The sequence below is a fragment of the Nestor notabilis genome, unplaced genomic scaffold (genome assembly GCF_000696875.1).
Source record: "Nestor notabilis isolate BGI_N333 unplaced genomic scaffold, ASM69687v1 scaffold33342, whole genome shotgun sequence".
NCBI lineage: Eukaryota > Metazoa > Chordata > Aves > Psittaciformes > Psittacidae > Nestor > Nestor notabilis.
In genome coordinates, this window is record NW_009920241.1 from 28,230 (window position 1) to 46,952 (window position 18,723).

The following is an 18,723-nucleotide window of genomic DNA, read 5'->3' on the forward strand; positions in this document are numbered from 1 at the left end:
CTGAACCTAAATTCTTTGTCATTAAGCCAGAGGTTGACTGCTTTCTGGAACTGGCAGTTTTCATTAGATCTTTCAGTTGAGGTGTAGTGTTTTAAAATGTCACTTGAGATTGTTTGTTGTTGTTTTTTAACAGAATATGCTTCTGCTGGCTCACTGTTTGATTACATTAATAGTAACAAAAGTGAAGAGATGGATATGGATCATATCATGACCTGGGCAACTGACATAGCTAAAGGTAAGCAAGACGAGCAGTGCATAATTAGCCTACACAGCCAGCAAAGTGCACAGCTGGAGATGCTTTCCTTATGAAGTCAGGAAAGCCTTCCTATACTTACTCAAATTAACAGAAAAAATCAACCAACCATATGTAAAAAAAAGAGTAAAAAAAAACCAAACAAAAACAAACCACCATTCACTGTGCCTTTTTATAGTATGTTCCTTGGTTATTATCAATCCAGAATAATTTCTGGAATGAAAATGGTTTCTATGAGCCAGTTTTACTTCTGGTTTGCCCCTGAGTCCCGAGAGGATAATTTTGCTGATGTAGAGTAATTATGAGGTAAAGTGCATAATTATACTTATATTTGATTTGAATTGGGATGTTTAAGGAAGCTAAGGGCTTATTCTCAGCAAACATACTGAAATTCTCCTTATAGTAATGCAAAACAAGTTGTTTTATCCTTTGTGTTCTTTGTGACTACACAAGAATTAGTATAAACTAATGCACAAACAGTAAATTAACATCTTGGCTTCCCTGTGTAGACACTACCTTAGAGAAAATAACTAAACATGATGTTAAAAAGCATAAACATTCCCCATATAGATGCTCTGAATAATATATGAACTTTGCTTGGTGTTTTTTACTCAAAGTAGATTATGGGAAGCTTTGTTTCTCCTGCAACATATCAACATGGCATACAGGTATGCCAATTTATAATGAGTGCAATTAGAGGGAACCAGAAAATATGACTGCTGACACGTGATGGCCATCCTCAGCCTGCCTAACAAGATTGTTCCCTTGTTTTGTGTAGGAATGCACTATTTACACATGGAAGCTCCAGTCAAAGTAATCCACAGGGATCTGAAGTCCAGGAATGGTTAAGTAGCAGAACACTGCAAACGCTCTACTTTTACTCTTACCTGTTAATGTAGCATTTGAATCCATACCTGAGCTTTGTGAACAAGTAGAATTAATGCACTGGCTGTCATAAAGCTGCCCTTGTTGAGGCACAGAAGGGCCTGTTGACTCCTCCAAATCCTGCACCTGTCTGAGCTTCGTTATAGTCCCTGGAATCATTCAGAGCACTGTGGAGAGCTCTTTCAAGTTGTGTCCTGATGATCATGATTGTACCCATCTTACCAGCTGTCAGACATTGCCTGGGCACTCCTCACTTCATTTTTCTATTTGGAAAGGATGAGTACCAGGAAAGGCTGGCAGACACCAGACAAAATAGACTGGATAAAGCCTTTTATTTATTATCTGAAAATCTTGTCTTTACTATGGCATATTTTGAGGTTTGACAGATACTCATACTAGTTTGCACTAGTTAGTTTGTACTTGGCAGTTGACAACCATTTATGAAATTTGCTGAACGTTGCCTTTTAATTGAAACTTTTCTCATTACTAGTATTGGGATAGGAGGGACACAGATTTTAGTCATGCATGCGGGGAGATTATAGTCATGAAAAGTCTAGATCTCTCCACAGTTGTGAGTTTTCTCCTTTTATTAATGAATATTTCAGAGAGTTTCTTGTTAACCGTAACTACACTGGGGAGGATGGAGTTTATCTATATTTTAGCAATAGTCCAGTTGCTATGTTTGAACTCAGTAAGGTCTGAAAGGTTTTGCATTTCTTCAGAGGCCTGCAGGTATTCAGCAGACATTATCTAATGCTTCTCAAAGAAGCCAGGGCAGTTGTGCATATGTGCATATTCAGGTGCTGGCTCACTGTAGGACAATTTTTCTTGATAAAAACCCAAGCCTTTTGCTGTGAAAATGTATTGTCTTTATTTCTAGTGGCATTCTTGTAACCTACTGTTTTTTCATTTGCAGTTGTTATAGCTGCTGATGGCGTATTAAAGGTAAGAACACTTTAATTATTTGTAGAGAGATGCTGCTTGACTTGATGTTTTGATGCCTAGTAAATGACATTGAAACTCTAATACCTGTTTATGGTTTTTTATTTTTGCCAGATCTGTGATTTTGGTGCCTCAAGGTTTCACTCCCATACAACACACATGTCATTAGTGGGCACTTTTCCATGGATGGCCCCAGAAGTTATCCAAAGTCTCCCAGTGTCTGAAACCTGTGACACATACTCGTATGGAGTGGTGAGTGCCTCTCATTTCCCTACGTCTAGTAGCAGCTCTCTAGTGTGACAGAATTTGTGTGATTTAAGAACAACTATTCTAAATAAGGACAACAAAAAATATCACACTTTTTTCCAAGACTGAGCCATAATTTAAAATTAAATGCTTGAAAGCAAAAGAAAGAACAGTGCCTTGCCTAGTAAGATCCTTATCTGATTAAATTAGCAGGATACCAGTGTGGGACGTGCATGCTCTACTTCAAGTATTCAGCATGTGTCTGAAGGTTTGAAGGAGCCACTGAACAATCTGCATCATAAATCTATACTCGTAGTTTTTTAGTGGAACAGGAAAGAAAGGGGTTGTCTTGCAATAGACATGTAATGGGATGAAATTATTAGGATTCCACTTTCCATAAAATGGACTGTTACTGAAAAGTAAGCTACTTCTCCATGCATAATTGTTTGAAAGACCCTGCTATCATTAGTTGTAAGAATAGAGACTGTACCTCTTGTGAAGGTAGAGGCCTCATCTAAAAATCTAGGAAGACCAGCATTGATGTGCCATTTTTCTGAAGGGGGAACAATCAGTTATAGTTCATCAAAATGTCAGGTTTGCAGGTACAGTAATGTCACTTATTTCACTCTGTCCATAGTTAAATTCTAGTTTGGCTTTGCTCTGCAATACAAAATAGGCTAGAAATAGCACTGCTGCTCAGACTAATTGTATGCTTAGCCCCATAGCCTTTCTCTGACAGAGAACAGAATGAATACTTTTCAGGGGGGGGGGAGAAAGGTGGGAAGGCAAGGAAGTGGGGTTGTAGTTTCCATGCATATCTGAGTATTAACCATTTTTGGGTTTGGATTCAATGGTGGGTGGCAGAGTGAAGAGTTCTTTCAGTACCTATTGCCTCTTTGAGGGATGGGAAGAGATACATGTGGGGGTGGCACTACAGTTTCAGGCTAGTACATAGGTAAGCTGATGACCCAGCCTAAGATGATTTAAACTCATTACCAAACAGTTGTTTAAAGTGAGGAGAAAAACAAAAAGAGAAATGATATGCCATTGCTTACAAATGAAAGGTTTGCAAGGAGGGAGAAAAAGCCTGTATTGGCAGATTCAAAATGCTTGCTTGCTTAACTGAACTAGGTCACAAACAGTAAGAGAACATAAGCTAACAAATGTAAATGTTAATGTAAACTGTTACTGGAAGCAATCACGTATTATCCACTGAAGGGCAACATTCCAGTTTCAAAACAAAGCAAAAATGTTACAGGAGAAATTCCAAACATGGTCTTATAGCTCAAACTGCTCACATAGTCATCTTGGTGTGAACTGACTTTAAGTAATGTTCTAGAAGTGTGAGAAGGTAAGAAATTGTTTAATATCTTATCATGTCAAGTATTACCAGAGCCTTGGGAACAGTATGTCACACATAATTTATTTTAGCTTGTCCAGAAAGTAAAGCTCCTTTGACAGCTCTGTGCTTGGAGGTAAAACTCAACTGCCCTCACACGAAAACAGCTCAGTGTTACTAGAATATTTTACTGCTGTTATGGGTGTATAGTGCTTCTTTAGTATGCCTAATAATATTTGACCCACATTTTTTAGTATATTGTTTTTTAACTAATGTGTTCTACTGTGGGTAGAAACTTAAAAATTCATAAGCACTTAGGAATGAATTTGTCTTTTTATAACTCCAGTCTTGGAACACCATCATTTTCAGAGGAGATACAGGGGTAGAAATGAAGAATTGTGGTGACCCAAGTTCTCTGTTGATGAAATTACTGACATAATGGGGTTATACCAGCAAGAAATAGTCCGAATATAACGTTGAAAGTTGGAATCTCCCTATAATAAGTGTTAGACTGTCAGAGAATTAGCTAGAAGACTGAAAACAAAAAATCTTAGAAACAGTATTTTTGTTTCTTCAAATTATTATCATCTAAGAAAACAAAATTTAAAGAATCTCTTTTCAAAGTATAACACTTGCCAGCAGCTTTTGTGCTAGAGACAAATCTGCTTTTCTTCAGTTAAAGTCCTGTTAACAAAGAACAGAATCCTTTCAAATGTAAACTAGTAAGATGCTACGAATAGATATTCTGTTTGCAACATATGTTGCCTTCCCCATGGTTCTCTTTAATTTCTTTTCTGCTATCTTTTTTTCCTGACTGGCTTTTCTTTCTACAGACCAGTCTGTGATGTTAAATATTCTGGTTAAGGTGTGCAAGAGTTTTTTTCCAGAAGTGTCAAAGTCCTTCAGCAGCCTCTTAGGTCTGAATTGCTCCTCAGCTGAAATTGATTTTCCTCTTTCTGAACAGTTGCACACATGCTTATAGCTAACATTCAGATTAGTTTGTCCTGCTCTTCATGGATGGTTAAACAGGCCCATATATTCTCTTTGAGATATATAGTAAATAATTCGTAATACTGCCATGAAATGTTAAAGCTAAATCTTCCAGATTTATTACAACACAAAGACAGATCTTACACTTTCGTTCAGCTATTCAGTGATTCTCTTTTCTAAACCATTTGCAAATCCATACTCTAAACAACAGATAACAAGTGTTCAAGTGATCAACCCAGAAATGGACTCACATGTCATTGTGTATGTTGCTCAAAAATGATTCTTTGCATCGCTTCCAGATATGAAAGTGTATTGACAATGTTCACTCTAAAAGCTGTTTTGAAATCATTAAGATATACGTTTAAAATGTGTTACCCTGGCAAAATTGTAGTGCGCTGCAAAACAAAACTGCAGTGCGTGTTTGTGTATGAGTATAAACGTGTTTAATCATAGAAAGCTTATATAATGTAGCTGAACTATTTTAGCAAAAGAAAGAACAAAAAGTAAAACCATTAATTGGCTATTGGTAGCGTAGAGACTGTCATTAAATGTAGCAGCTGTTACGCTCCTAGCAATAGTTCATACATTGCTTTAGCTATGAGAACATACGTTATTTATAGAGGGAATGTTGGCCAGCTCCAGGGGTTATCCCTTACTCTTTTTGAAAAGAATTATGGGATCTTTAACTTCCATTTGGATCAATGCAGAGAAGACTGACCTAATTTTGATACCTAAGGGACGCACCTCTAAGAGTGCAACACTTTCTGCTCATGCTGTACTTCTGCTAATTGTGGCTCCTGATGCTCATCGGTGAACAGTTTCCTCCCAAGGAAACATTTCCTTTTCCCAGTGAAGATGTTCAGAGTGTTTTCTTTTTCTCAGGTTACTCATTTGGATGTTCCCTCTCTTACATGGTATTTTGAGTCTTTATTGACTTTGCACTGGGGTGGGGATGTGGGGGTTTTGTTGTTTTGGGGTTTTTTCCTTTTGGTTGTTGTCACATAGTTGAGAGGATAAGAATTGAAATGCACAGCTGAGCTGACAGAATTGTGGGTGTGAGCTTTTTCTGAAGACCATTTAATTCTTATTCTCAGCTTCATGTATAGGATGAATATTCATACATTTGTCTCCCTGTTTCTCTGCATGTAAAGAGAAGCCCAACATCTTCAGAGGCCACAGCTTACAAACCTCTACATTAAATGATCTTGCTTTGTTTTCCATCATTGTATCTAGCTTGGCTGTTTCTCTGTGAGCACCTGCTGTCCGTCATCATAGAGATGTGATGTGATCAGGGAGGCAGGTGATCCTTACCATCCGAGATGGGAGGGGAAGTGAACCATGTCAGTCTCAATTAAATTACACCAGAAATGGAGGATAGATTGATTTCCATGTGAGGTGAGCTGGGGAGCCAGCTCTAAAAATGAAGAGAGTGTATCTTGCAGTAGAGAGGCTGGGGTAAGTCAGGTTGAAATGCTTTTTTCTGCAGCTGAATGACCTTGGGAACAGGAAAAGGCAAATGGGAATATAGAAGATACCCATTTGCTCCTTTTTTAAAAGTCTGGTAATGCAGTCATCCACCTTAGCTAATGATTCAGGGTAGCGAATTCATGAGATGGGGTTAAAGCTCCTATAAAACTGAACATAGAGACATGTCACCATTGCTGGAGGTAGTTGCTGGCTGGGCTTAAAAAACGACAGACAGAAAGGCTTTATCTATCCCATTGGCCCAAATACTAAGTTTGCATTGTTGTTAGAATATCTTCTAAACCTATGTGATTAAATACAAGGGTTTCTGACATCCCACTTTTGTATCTTTTACTCTCTTCTACTATTGGTAAAAAATAATCCATTAAGAAAAACTCTTCATATTGTGTCAGATTGCTGTTTTTCTTTTGAACTATGTGCAGTCTTGAAGTGTTCTAAGCTAGCACTGTTGGTTTAGGAAGGCAGTGATCTGTATAGGCAGTGGAAATAAACACTAAAGGTGTCATGATAAAGGAATTCAATGCAAAATGTTCTGCACGAACTTGCGTGCATGAATGAAACAAGACAACCCTTAATATTTACCATCTTCTGAAAGAAAAATAGCAGACCAGTAGAGTTTTCCAGCTCAAGGCTTTTGGAGACATTTAACATGTATTTCATTATGTTCTTTACTTGAAGATGTATTTAAATACTGCTCTATCTGATGTGCAAACTTGAGTTTCTTCTCTTTGGTTTCATGGTACAGTCAAACAGATGAGATGGTTCTGCAAGTCTGCTAACCTGTATGTTAGATTTGGTCCAGGGGCTTTTGTTTTAAACTGGCTGTTTTGTACACTGGTTTTTTGTCTGAAGTACATGAAACTGCTAAAATATTTCCTTCTCTTGCAGTTAAATTTCCTTCTCTACCAGTAAAGAGGTGCTAATTGGCATTACAAATTGAGGTGCCTTTTCTCCTTCTAAAAGGAATGAATTGAGACAAACAGGATAGTTGAATACCTCTATGGTAGCTTTCCCCATATTTGTCTTATTCTCAGGAAAACCGACCTTTTACCTATTTTGCCAAGATACCATTACCTTTACTAATCAATCTTTTGACTCAAGCAGAATTAGTCAAATAGGTCTACTGATGTAGTACACTGTTTGCTTGATTAAATGCCCAACTCTGCATTTTTTTTCTGCTTGAGCTGCATCTGCCAATATTCTTGCATTTTCTTTCCTACCTGGCCAGAATCCATTCAGTATGATTTAGCCGGAATAAGCCTGGTACTAACCTAAATAGTGAGGATATAGAGACATGGATATAGAGACTTGAATAAGAATCATAATGCATTTGGTCAGATCCTGCATAAATAATGTCTTTTTTGGTGTTATGCTTAGTATATGAGCAGAAGAAAAAGTTTGTATGTAGGTATTTGTAATGATAGTATAGAAAGGTTCTGATTAAAAACAAAATCAAGGGGAGGAAAAATTAAAGAGACATATGCAAGTGAAGGTACAAAGTGCCTGTTAATTTGGTTGAACTCCAGTGTGTAGCCCCAAAGGCAGAAAAACAAGTTGGATTCATTGACTTGAAGCCTTTTGGGTGATGCCAAACTCTTTTCTACAGAGTAGCTTAGATTCTTGGATACCGTGTTACCAAAATGCTAAAGGCGTGCGAAATAGGAGATCATTCCCTACCTAAGGACAGCATGTTTATAAGATACTGAGGAGAACAGAGTAATTTTCTATATGGTGAGGTTAACATAATCACATACTTAGAGATAAGCAATTAAAATTTTGCTTGGAAAATTATATTTAATGTTTTCATAGGCATATCATAGGAGCAAAATACCTTTTGGATCATATTCTGACTACTGAGAAACACTAGTTGCAATCAAATAGAAACATTTTTAAATGCAAAATGACTACAAAGCAAGGATGTGCCTAGTTGGGGCTGAGGAGAGGAGGAATTCATTGTCTTCCCAAGTTTCAACAGCCACATGTGAACTTAATAGTGTACAAAGATAGTAAAAAAGCGTTTTCCATGGCTCTCACAAAATTGCAGGCATTACACCCCACACAACCCAGTTTTTCATCTCATTTTTTCTGTGGAGGAAAAAGCGGAAACATTCAAATTAATTTAGTGAGAGGATCTTGCACACAAACACTGGTCCAAGTTCCTGCAAATGGAAACTGGTTGCCTGATAATTGGATACAGAATAGTGCTGTATCAAGGTTTAATAATGTATTTAAAATACAAAGTACAGAAATAAAAATTCTTTTCTTTTTTTCTGTTCCAGGTTCTCTGGGAGATGCTAACAAGGGAGGTCCCCTTTAAAGGCTTGGAAGGATTACAAGTAGCTTGGCTTGTAGTGGAAAAAAACGAGGTAAGACTACGTTTCTACATTCAGGTACATAGATCAGAAAACAGTATTGGGGTTTTGCAAAAGACTTTTTCATCTTCTTCAAATTGAAAGTAAGTTCACGCGTATGGAAAGATTAGCAGTAGGAGCTAACACAAAGGGTCAAAGTGATGTTATTCCTCATGAATGGACCCTTTACATCTAATTGTTGCAGCTTCACGTCGTGATGCTGTAGATCAAAAATTGTACAAGTACTGTACTAGTTTCTCAGTCTCAATTGTAAAACCTAGGGGTTTGTTCTTAGTGATGAAAGAAGCCATTGCGTCCAAGGTAGGGGAACAGTTTAACTCCATCTCCTGCGTTTAGGACATCTTTTTACTGGCCGGGAGTTGATATATCTGTAAGAGACCTTCAGCTACTTCAACTTAACTCTCCCAGCAGGAGTCACTATAGTACAAGAAACTGCCGCTTAGATGAAAATTTCAAAAATAAAAGAAGAAAAAATAGTTTTAAAAAAAGAGAGAAATTACAGTTTTGCCACCTACGTTCAACACTACATTGAAGATGAGCTCCTCACTGGTATCGGCAAGGCTGTGGCATAGCTGCAAGCCTCCTCATGCAGAGTCTTTCCATTTCAAAAGCACTTCAGTGGTGTAAACACCGTTTGTACAGTGTCCCCAGCCTCGCTTTTCTTCTTCTCACAAATTGAGGCTTTCAGTTAGTTGGACATGTGAGCCTATATCTGAACACATAGTCCCTTGATATCAAAGACAGTAACTACATTTAAAAAACATTTAAAGTTGTGACTGTACCACACACAGACAAGCATGGAAATCCTCCACAAAGACGAAACCTCCTCTATCTAGACACAGCGGAAGCTTGGGAAACATTACAATGGTGAGGCAGTGGCTGTACAATACAGATTCCTATTATTCTACATAAACTGTTTCTCAAAAATGTTTCAGAGTTAAACAGAAGAGTTAGGTTTCCTCCTCTTAGTTTAATATTTTTTATTGTTTTTTTTCACCCCCCTCTCTGTTTTTTCTTCTGTCGGAGGACTCAATTAATTCCAATGAGTGATACTGTGATGTATTGATTAGTTGGAAGGGGTAAGCCAACAGCGTGAGGACTATGAATGTGGTCTTCTACAGTGTTTATTGGAGCAGGAGGCACAAAGAGGCTCTTTCTCCTAGTTTAGGAAAAGCCTCATACATCATTTTGAAGGAGGAACCATAAAGCCTTCCAGCAACAGTGTTTGTTTCCTGTGCCTACCACGTGCAGTTTTATGTAAGGAGCTCAGAGTAGCATTGAGAACGTTATAAAGAGATGTAGTCATATGCTGAAAGATGTCAGAGGGTACAACGCACCTTTTGCTACAGTTTTCTGGGGCAAGGAACTGTGTAAAATACAATATGAACAAAATGTGGACATGACAACTATTTTACTCATGGCTGAAGAAACCTAAGGGGTGACATTTTCAGAGACAGCCTTTTGTCTGCCAGATACCACTACCCTGTTGCTACCATCTTCTTTGGAAGGATGCCATGGAGCTTAGAGGGCATTAATGCTTGCATAGTTGTTTGGGTTTTTTTCTGGCCATCACTTAGGGAATATGCCAACCATGAGCCTTATAAAAGTCAGCTTGTGCTACTTCTCTTCATAGTTTCTATGTCCCAAAGCAAGTGTAAGGGTCATGTTCTCCTCTCAGTTCAATCTGTTGACATTGGTGGAATTGCATAGTTCTAGTTCACAACAGATTTCAATCACTGTTTAGCTAGTCCTTAATTTTTTGCACTGAAAGTCACTTGCTAAAATCAGTGTGGGACTGAGGCCAAACTGTAATTGCGTAGGGTGAAAAATCCCCCTTTGCAAAGCCTCAGCCCAGCAAACGAGGTGGATTTTAATGATTCTGTATGGGTATTTTGACTCTCGCATAATTTCAAAGTATTATTTTTATTCTGGCAGAGTTTCTATATAATTATATATTTAATCCAGAAAAGAAAAACTTGAGAGTTCAGGTTATGCTAGGCATGATCTCATAATAAATAACTACTGAGAAACGTCATCTTTCTTATAAGATGACACTTTTGGAATCTGCTACCTCTGTATTACATGACAGATAACATTCTGCACAAGTGAGACACACAAATGGTGACTGCAACTGATTTTCCACCTCCTGGAACAGTGAGGGTTACAAACAAATACTGTAGCAAGACTACCCGGTGTATTTTTAGGCTAATGACTTAACCACAGATCAAGCACCAGTACAATTTGTTTATTCATTGTACGAATTTCTGTGTATTTCTTGCACATAAAGCTTTGCACCTTAAGGTATTACATTATTGTAATAATCATACTCCTGCAGTGTCCTGGCTCTGTATCTCATGTTTTCATGTTGTTCAAATGCTTGTGGAGTAGAATTTGTTAACTCTTACTTCGGCTGCAGTGGCTTGTAAGTCTTTGCAGGTCAAGTTGCAGTGATATGATGATACAATTTGTCACAACTTTCTCTGCATTGCTTCTGAAATGGCAACAGTACGACAGGTCAAGGGGTATTCCTGGCAGGCTGGTCTGAACACAAGTGTAATACCTGGTTCTCACCTGTTACGGGACAAGAAACCTTTTTTTCCAGCTTGACCCCTCTTATATTTGGGCTCGCTTTCACTGAGGAGCTGTTTTTCATCAACATGTTTTTTTAATTTAGTATGAACATCTGAAGTCATTTAACTGCCTTAGCAAGAGCAGAGGCATCTCCTTATATGTGTAATGTTGTAGGGATGCACATTTAAAACAACTGGAGAGGCTTCAGTATCCATATGTGTGTGTATGGGAAAGGATTTGCTTTTAGGCTTTCCAGTCTGGAGGCAGAGTCTTTAAACTAAAACTCCTCTAAGACCAGCTGAGGGAATCTTTTCGGGATTTAAAACTTTCAGCAAAGCAAACCAAACAAATTTCAAACTAATTCTCTGTAGTCAGTGGTCCTGGCTAATAACCAGCAACCCCTTGTCTTCAGTCATTAGAAAGTATTTATATGAGTTCACTGTGCTCTCCGAGTGCTTTCCAAGATCTGCATGTTCTCATTAATCCTTCTGACCACAGGCTCATGAAATTTCTTGTGTCATGTAGAGATTTACTTAACTCTTGTTAAATCACTTACTTTATTATATATTTCAGCCATTTGTTATATCAAAAGTGATTATAGTATTGTACAGCTGGATCATCTGTGTGGGAGAAAGGAATTAATGCAGGCTATACATTATACCTATCTTGACAAGCATCTTGGAATAGCCTGCAGTAACATGCACAAACTGTTATGTTTTAGTATTAAAAGCTGTTTGCCTTGTTTTTACTTCCTTGTCTCCAAGATTTCTTAAGAAACAACATTTGTGCATTTGTTCTGTTCCTTCCTCATAGGTCTGTTAATTAATTGTGTATCTTGCCAGTGTTAGTAAGGTTTGATTTTTTTAATATGTCAATCCTCAGTTTTTATATTGCATTAAAAAAAGAGTGTTTTACAACTTCTAGTTCCATTGCTCTTAGAGGAAATCTTTTAGTAGCAGCTTAAAGTGAAATGCTTCCAATAACTGGTACATTCTCTTTCCATTAGAGATTAACCATTCCAAGCAGTTGTCCCAGAAGTTTTGCAGAACTGATGCACCAATGTTGGGACGCTGATTCGAAGGTAATTTAATGTGTGTTTGATTTTTATACTACCCCCTCTTCTCCCCCTCCTTGTTTTGGTAAGTGTGTTAGTGTTTCTTCGGGGGACAACTCTGACTGACTGTTGATGCACGCTGATAGACACATTTCTTCACAGAGATAGCTGAGGCTGTCTTCTTTTTATTTTTTCAATGGGCTTACATATTTATACCTAAATGTCTCTTTTGCTTTTAATCAAGAGTTAACTATGCTGTTAACTTACCTGACAACTGAAGACAATGACAGTAAATAGGTGGGATAGCAAGAATGTAATCATTTTGGAGCAAGAGAAAAATTGTTCTTTTCTATTTATTTTCCATAGTCTTTCTTGGATTTATGTGAGCATCACATATGAAGTATCTATTTCAAGGTCCAATTTTGGTGCCTTCCTTGTCTTGTTATTCCATAAAATGTGGGTAGGAACAGCAGCAACGCAGTCTAAATTAACATGAAACCTTTCATAATCTTTTCTGTTTGAATGATGAGCTTTATAATGATTATACTGTAATAATATAATAGTAGAAGTACTGTAAGAGACTCGTTAACTATGAAAATAGAGTAAAAATACAAGTTAAAGAGCCAAACCATTGTCACTATTAATCTGCCCCTGCAAGAATCAACTAAAAGGGAAACTAAAGAGAATATTTTGTAAAAGCTTTTGTAGATTATGGGAGTTACCTTCTTTAAATGGACTCTGCTTCCATCCCGGTGTATATAAAAATGTCTGGAAAGAGCCTGTGGGCATCTTAGCTGTATTAACAGGGATTAGCATCCATTTCCTTTGCCTATAAAGGTATTTGAGATTGCAGAGGATAGTTAAAGAAAGAAAAATACGCTCTTTTTATCAAGTCAAGGCACCAGGAAGAACTTCGTTCCTTTAAACTCAGGAGAAAGTTAGCTACTACTTCAGAGAGACCAAGACTTATCCCGAGATAGATTATAGCACTCAGCTGCTCTAGAGCTAGAACTTGTTATCACCAGAGGGTAGCCACAGAAGAATAACATGAGAATGGAGATTTTCCCCTCTTTGTCTCTTTTTTTTTAAATTCCTTTGTTTTTAAGTGAGGTGTTGCTTTCCTACAGAATGAGTAAAGAAGGTTGAGATCCATCATCAACATGTGGTTTCTTTGTGAAGACCCATTTAAATGCCATTCCCTTAGTATCTCCATCTTTAATCTCTCTGCAAAAGTGAGAGGAGAAAAACGCTTTGAGTCTTTGAACTGCAAGTAGTCTGATTAAGTTCTAGGCCAGTAATTACTGAAAAGCACTTTCCAGTGGCAACTACATATCTTTAATGAGTACTCCCAAGCACTGGCATCACTAACAAATACCACAGAGTAAGAATTATTTGAGCTTCTTATCTGTAATTACAGCACATACTAGATCAGCTCACTCTCTGCCTTGCTCTGGCCACATATGTAAGTGTCCAGAAGGCTGTTGCTGTTTTTCAAGGAGAGGGAGGGACCTGCATTTTGTCGAAGAAGGATGCCCAACCAGCAGGCTGAATTCTGTCTGCCTGAATAATTCACCTGGGTGTGGGCTGGTTCCTGGGAGCGCTATTGCCTGAGGAGTCTCTGATGTGTGCGAAGAGTGAATCTCATGTTAGATGGGTTTTCCTGACAGTCTGCTCTTTGCTACTTCTTTCATGCAGCTTCTCTTCTATTAAGCAATTATAAATGCTTTGTTCACATGACTGAAATGGAGTAATCTCTGGTCACAGTTTGGGCATGTGACTGACTTACTCTGTCACACGTTGGGAAAGGATCGCTACTTACAGCTCTCAGAATGCCTTGATAAAGGCTGTGTGGCCTGCATGAGCCAAAAGATGGAGCACACTCCTCTAAAATGCTGCTCTGTGCAATGTTTCCTTTTTACCAGGATTAGCATTAGAAAATCAGATAGTCGATGCATGAATAAGTCACTGAGGTCAAGCAGGGGTGAGCTTGAGGATCTCAGCTGCTCTAAAGCAATCACTAAGGTGCATACTTTTAGCCCACAGAAAGCTTGAGGTATCTTTAGTGGATTACCCCTGAGAAAAGAGGGATGTGCATTTACCATAGGGCTAAGGAATGCACTTTGAGAGCTGCTGCAGAGCAGCACTGCTTACACTGTAACTTCCTCATGGGAATGAACAGAGTTATTCACTTTGCTTTGAATTCTTAAGAATTTCTTCATATGTGGCAAAAAGTGTCCACAGTGCATTGCTTAACATGGTATTTGTAATGGTAGTTTTTATACAGTTTAAACTCTGCTAGTTGAAAGAAACAGTCCCTAGTGTGTTCAAAGCATTTTACTAAAATGTTAATTACTAATTATTTTAAGTCAGTAATTATGAAAGAACAATCTCTGTGGTAACTAAGTGTCTTAAATAACTACTTCCACATGTTAAAATCGCTACCAAACAAGCTGCTTTTGCTTGGGTACTAGATAATTGTGCAAACAAGGTCACTCATCACTGATGCCTTTGTTTACTGGGGATTCTTGCTTTGAAACACAGGTGAGTGGTTCTTTCTCATTTCATCTGTTCACTCAGTTTATCCCCACTTTAACATCAAAGATGTTTCTAAATTACTGAATATTTTAATGAAAATCAGAAACCTGGGAACAGAGAAGCAGTGAGAAAGGAAAGCCATATGGATTAAATATCCTGGTTTTATGCAGAGTGGAAGGAAACAGCTGAAAACATTAGCAAGAATTATTTCTAGAGGGACATATATTTTAAAGATTTTTGTATGAGACATCACAGATATAAAGGGAAACAATTTTCAAAGGCGACTCATGCCTTGATATTTTAAGAATCTCTTATAAGGACTGACTTGAGATGCCTGACTTTCTAGAAAGTGCTAGGCACTCATCCACCAAAAATAAGACTTTTTTTTAGAAAAGCTGCTCAGCTTGGGCTCCCAGTTTCATCAGTTGCTTCTTGCCAGTTTTAACCAAGCTGTCAGACTGTACTTAGAGTGCATTTATTAAATCTGAAATTATCTTTGCCTTGGGGGAAGAAACCAACAAAACCGACATGGCAAAGCAGGCTTGTGTCTTCCTGTCAGCTTTGCCCCTAGGGAAAACTGCTACCTGTAAATCTGGCAGCTACAAGTCTGGCAGGATAGCTGGTAGCTGTTCACAGAAATTGCACAGCTGGAGATGTACAAGCTTTGTCAGTGCAGCGTGATTGCTTTGTTCCCACTCTAGTTGCACAACTCAACAGTTCCTTTGCCTGTAGTGTATGACCCAAAGAGTTTGTGTTGCTGCATCTCCCAGGTCAGTCAGTGCTTTCACCTGTGCTTAGTAAAACCCCTGGTTTCTGTCAGTGTGTCCACTCCAGTTACTCCAGACAGGCCTGATAGTAGTGCTGACTGTGCTCACTCAGGGTCAGCCCTGCCCTATACTTCTCGGTATACCCACAAGAAAGAAGGAGCAAGCAAAACTCATGGAATTGTTTTATAAAATAATCCTAAATAAGCCATAAAGTATTGTAATTAATGCAGCATAGAGATGTTTGCCCTTAATCTATTCCTGAAAGTAGAGTTAGTTTATTACAGGCACATTACACACCTACCAGTCCGTTGGAGAGTACATAGCAGTAGCAGTACCCTGGTGTATTGGTGGGAAGCCACTATCTCTTGTCTGGCACACTCTTCACCATCTGGGATGCTTTTGAATCCCATCAGCAGTTTGCACCCACTGGGGTGGTTACAGGAGATGCAGCTGTAGCAACAAGAAGGGATATTGACAGGTTCTCCTGCCCCTAAACCATACCAGAGTTGTCTGTCCTGGTTGGTGCTAGGGATGAATTTTGAGTTCTGTACCCCTGGCGCAGCACAATCCCTGACCAGGGAGGTTGGTGCTCTTCCAGAACATGTTACTTGGGCAGGTCCAGGTGCATCACGCATGTAGGGGGAGGACTGCTGCCTCTCTCAGCCCCCCCATAAATGCAGGGGGACCCTGCTGGGTTTCCACACTGGGACTGTATCAACAAGTGCAAGGAATGTGCTGCTGAATTGAATAGGCACCTGCTGCTCTGTGCACCCAGGTTGCCACTCCATGGACGCTGGGCTGGGGCCAAATTGCATAAGCACATGGTGGCTGGGGCAAGTGCTGTCTGTGTGAAGAAAATCTGCATAGCTTATCCAGCTGCCCATTGCCTGAAGTCATGGAGATGGACCAAAAATGACAGACAAAGCTTCCAGTTCCAGCTGAAAAGTGCAGCATTACAGTATAAGAGAGCTTGTCTTTTTTTTTGTTATGCATTTGACACATTTTCATGCTGTTTGACATTTAAAATAAAGAAATTGTCTTTCTTTTATAATGCGGAAATCACTTGGATCTTCCAGGGAGAGACACCTCAGCATTGTTCCTAATTGTTTTTGTGCTTCCAAATTAAAATGCACGTTTTAATTGCGGCATCTGTAATTTTAGCAGAAATGGTATAATTACTGGCGGGATAGAGAGAGAATGTGCATCATCCTCTTATTATGTATCTACGTTTTGTTTCAACCTTTTGTCTCAACCTTGTCTGGGGTCTGTCAAACAGACTAACAGAGTCAGTGCTCTTTCAAGAAACACATTTAACTGTGCATTTTTCAGTTTTCAGTTATTATCCTATCTCATAGCTTCCATTTGGGACTAAGGGGAAAGTAGAAAATACAGTTTTAACTGCTCTCTGTGACTAGTGAGTACAGTGGGTGCTGGATGGAGAGCCTAGGACAGAAAAGCATAGACACCACTGACATGAGCTCAGCTGCCAGGCAAGACATCCTTGTCTAGCCTCAATCTTCACTTCTTTCCTGTCTGCTCCTGAGGTGGCTAAGTGAGATGTTTTCTGGAAAGTCTGTCCTCATCTGCAAAAGGGGAACTGTGGCCAGAAACCCATTTTTGATGGGCAGCTAAATAGCTTGTTCACACTTTAAAGAGTGTGGGTTACTACCTGTTAAAAGGACATCTGTCTAATTACCAGTTGCTAATGGGTCCAGCCTTCTCTTTTTGGCAGTATTTTCCTTCTTAGCTTGAAGAAAACTTTAGAATCAGGAACCTTGGTGGTCATTTGTGCTACTAATGTTTAATGCTCTTACTGGATACCAAAAGGTTTAATGGTAGATATGGGAGACTGAGCTAAGGCTTGAGTCCCACTGGCTTATGTGACTCTTACCAAACAAACCTTTTATTCAATGGGAAGCACAAAAAGAAAGAAAGAAAATTTAAACATTTAAAGTCCTCAGGTAGGATGTGGTGTTCAGAAAGCAGCATCCCAGTTTCTGTTATTTGTAGTCTTTTAATTGAAAAATTCCTGCAAGTAATTTTGCACAGTAATAATATATGAACACAAACGTTGTGGGTTTGTTTTTTATCTTCAGAAAAGGCCATCATTCAAGCAGATCATTTCAATCCTGGAGTCTATGTCAAATGACAGTAACCTTCCAGACCAGTGTAACTCATTCCTGCATAACAAGGCGGAGTGGAGGTAAGTTTCCTTCTTCCCGAGATGAAATGACGTGGTTTCCCTTTTGAAAAGTGTGAGTCCATATTCTTTTCAGAAAGACATCAGGCTCTGATGATGTATTGGTAGAAAATATCTGGGCTCGAGGTATTTTTAGAACGTAACTTACCTTGTTTTTCAGGAATGCTCAGAATGTTGTGAAACTTGTATTGGGAGCCAATACACTTAGCTGTACCCTGTATTTATAATTACACTGGTTTAGGTATCATGATATTTATGGTTTTGTGATTCACATCTTAAAGCTATTTACGCATTTTCAGTCAGCAGTGTGAGGGCAAAACAACTCAGGTAAACCTGTGTTTGATGCAAGTTTCATAGAAAGTGTATAGACATATGCTAAAAAAAATATAAAGAGCATAAAAAAATAGATTTTCAAACCAAGCCTCCGTTTGTCTTCACTAGTATGTGTTCTGCCATTTTGTGCATCCTCTCCTTTGCATTGACTTTGTGTCCATGCATTCAGCATACACCCAAGCCAGCCGTGGTTTTGCATAGTGCACCGGCCTTGCTTGAGCGTATGATCGCACCTACTGCCGTGGTAATTTTTATTCTTAAGTGATTATAAATGGAGAGCAGATTTGAGAAGATGCTATTACGTGACACTGTTTTACAGTAAAAGTTTCAGCCTGTTTTCGGTACGTGCCAAAACTTTAAAACCCTGTCCCCAAAGCCTGTGCGTCAGTCAGGAAGCTCGCTGCTTTGCAGTGCATCCTTCTGTTTGGAAAAGAAAATTGACAACAGCTCTGCACAGGCAGAAGATTTTTACCAGGCAGTCGTGCTCAGTCTATATTAAGCAGCGCTGGCCCTGCGCCAGGTGAGCTGGGAGCAGAAATATGGGACGGTTCCCTGCCTGCGCTCACGCAGCGCTGGAATGGAAGAACCGCGCCGCAGGGGCAGCTGGAGGACAGGGAAGAGCCCGTGGAAATGGGGCTTGTATCAAAGCAGCATCCCGCATTTCCTCCCAAGGCTTCCCGGGAAAAGCAAAACGTGAAGTTTTTACCGGGAGAGTGGAAAAAGTGAGCGGCCCCCCGGTCACATGGAGGGA

General features: G+C 39.1%; 1 protein-coding gene across 1 annotated transcript in view; it reads left to right on the forward strand.

The window, feature by feature from the left end:
- LOC104402656 (mitogen-activated protein kinase kinase kinase MLT) overlaps positions 1-17,646 on the forward strand; it is a 45,494-nt gene extending 27,848 nt beyond the window's left edge. Inside the window, exons 3-9 of the mRNA XM_010010590.1 lie at positions 134-235; positions 1,032-1,097; positions 2,055-2,083; positions 2,195-2,332; positions 8,420-8,506; positions 12,090-12,164; positions 17,536-17,646. Of these exons, the coding sequence (XP_010008892.1) occupies positions 134-235; positions 1,032-1,097; positions 2,055-2,083; positions 2,195-2,332; positions 8,420-8,506; positions 12,090-12,164; positions 17,536-17,646 (608 nt within the window). The remainder of the gene's footprint in view (positions 1-133; positions 236-1,031; positions 1,098-2,054; positions 2,084-2,194; positions 2,333-8,419; positions 8,507-12,089; positions 12,165-17,535) is intronic.
- The last annotated feature ends 1,077 nt before the right edge of the window (positions 17,647-18,723 follow it).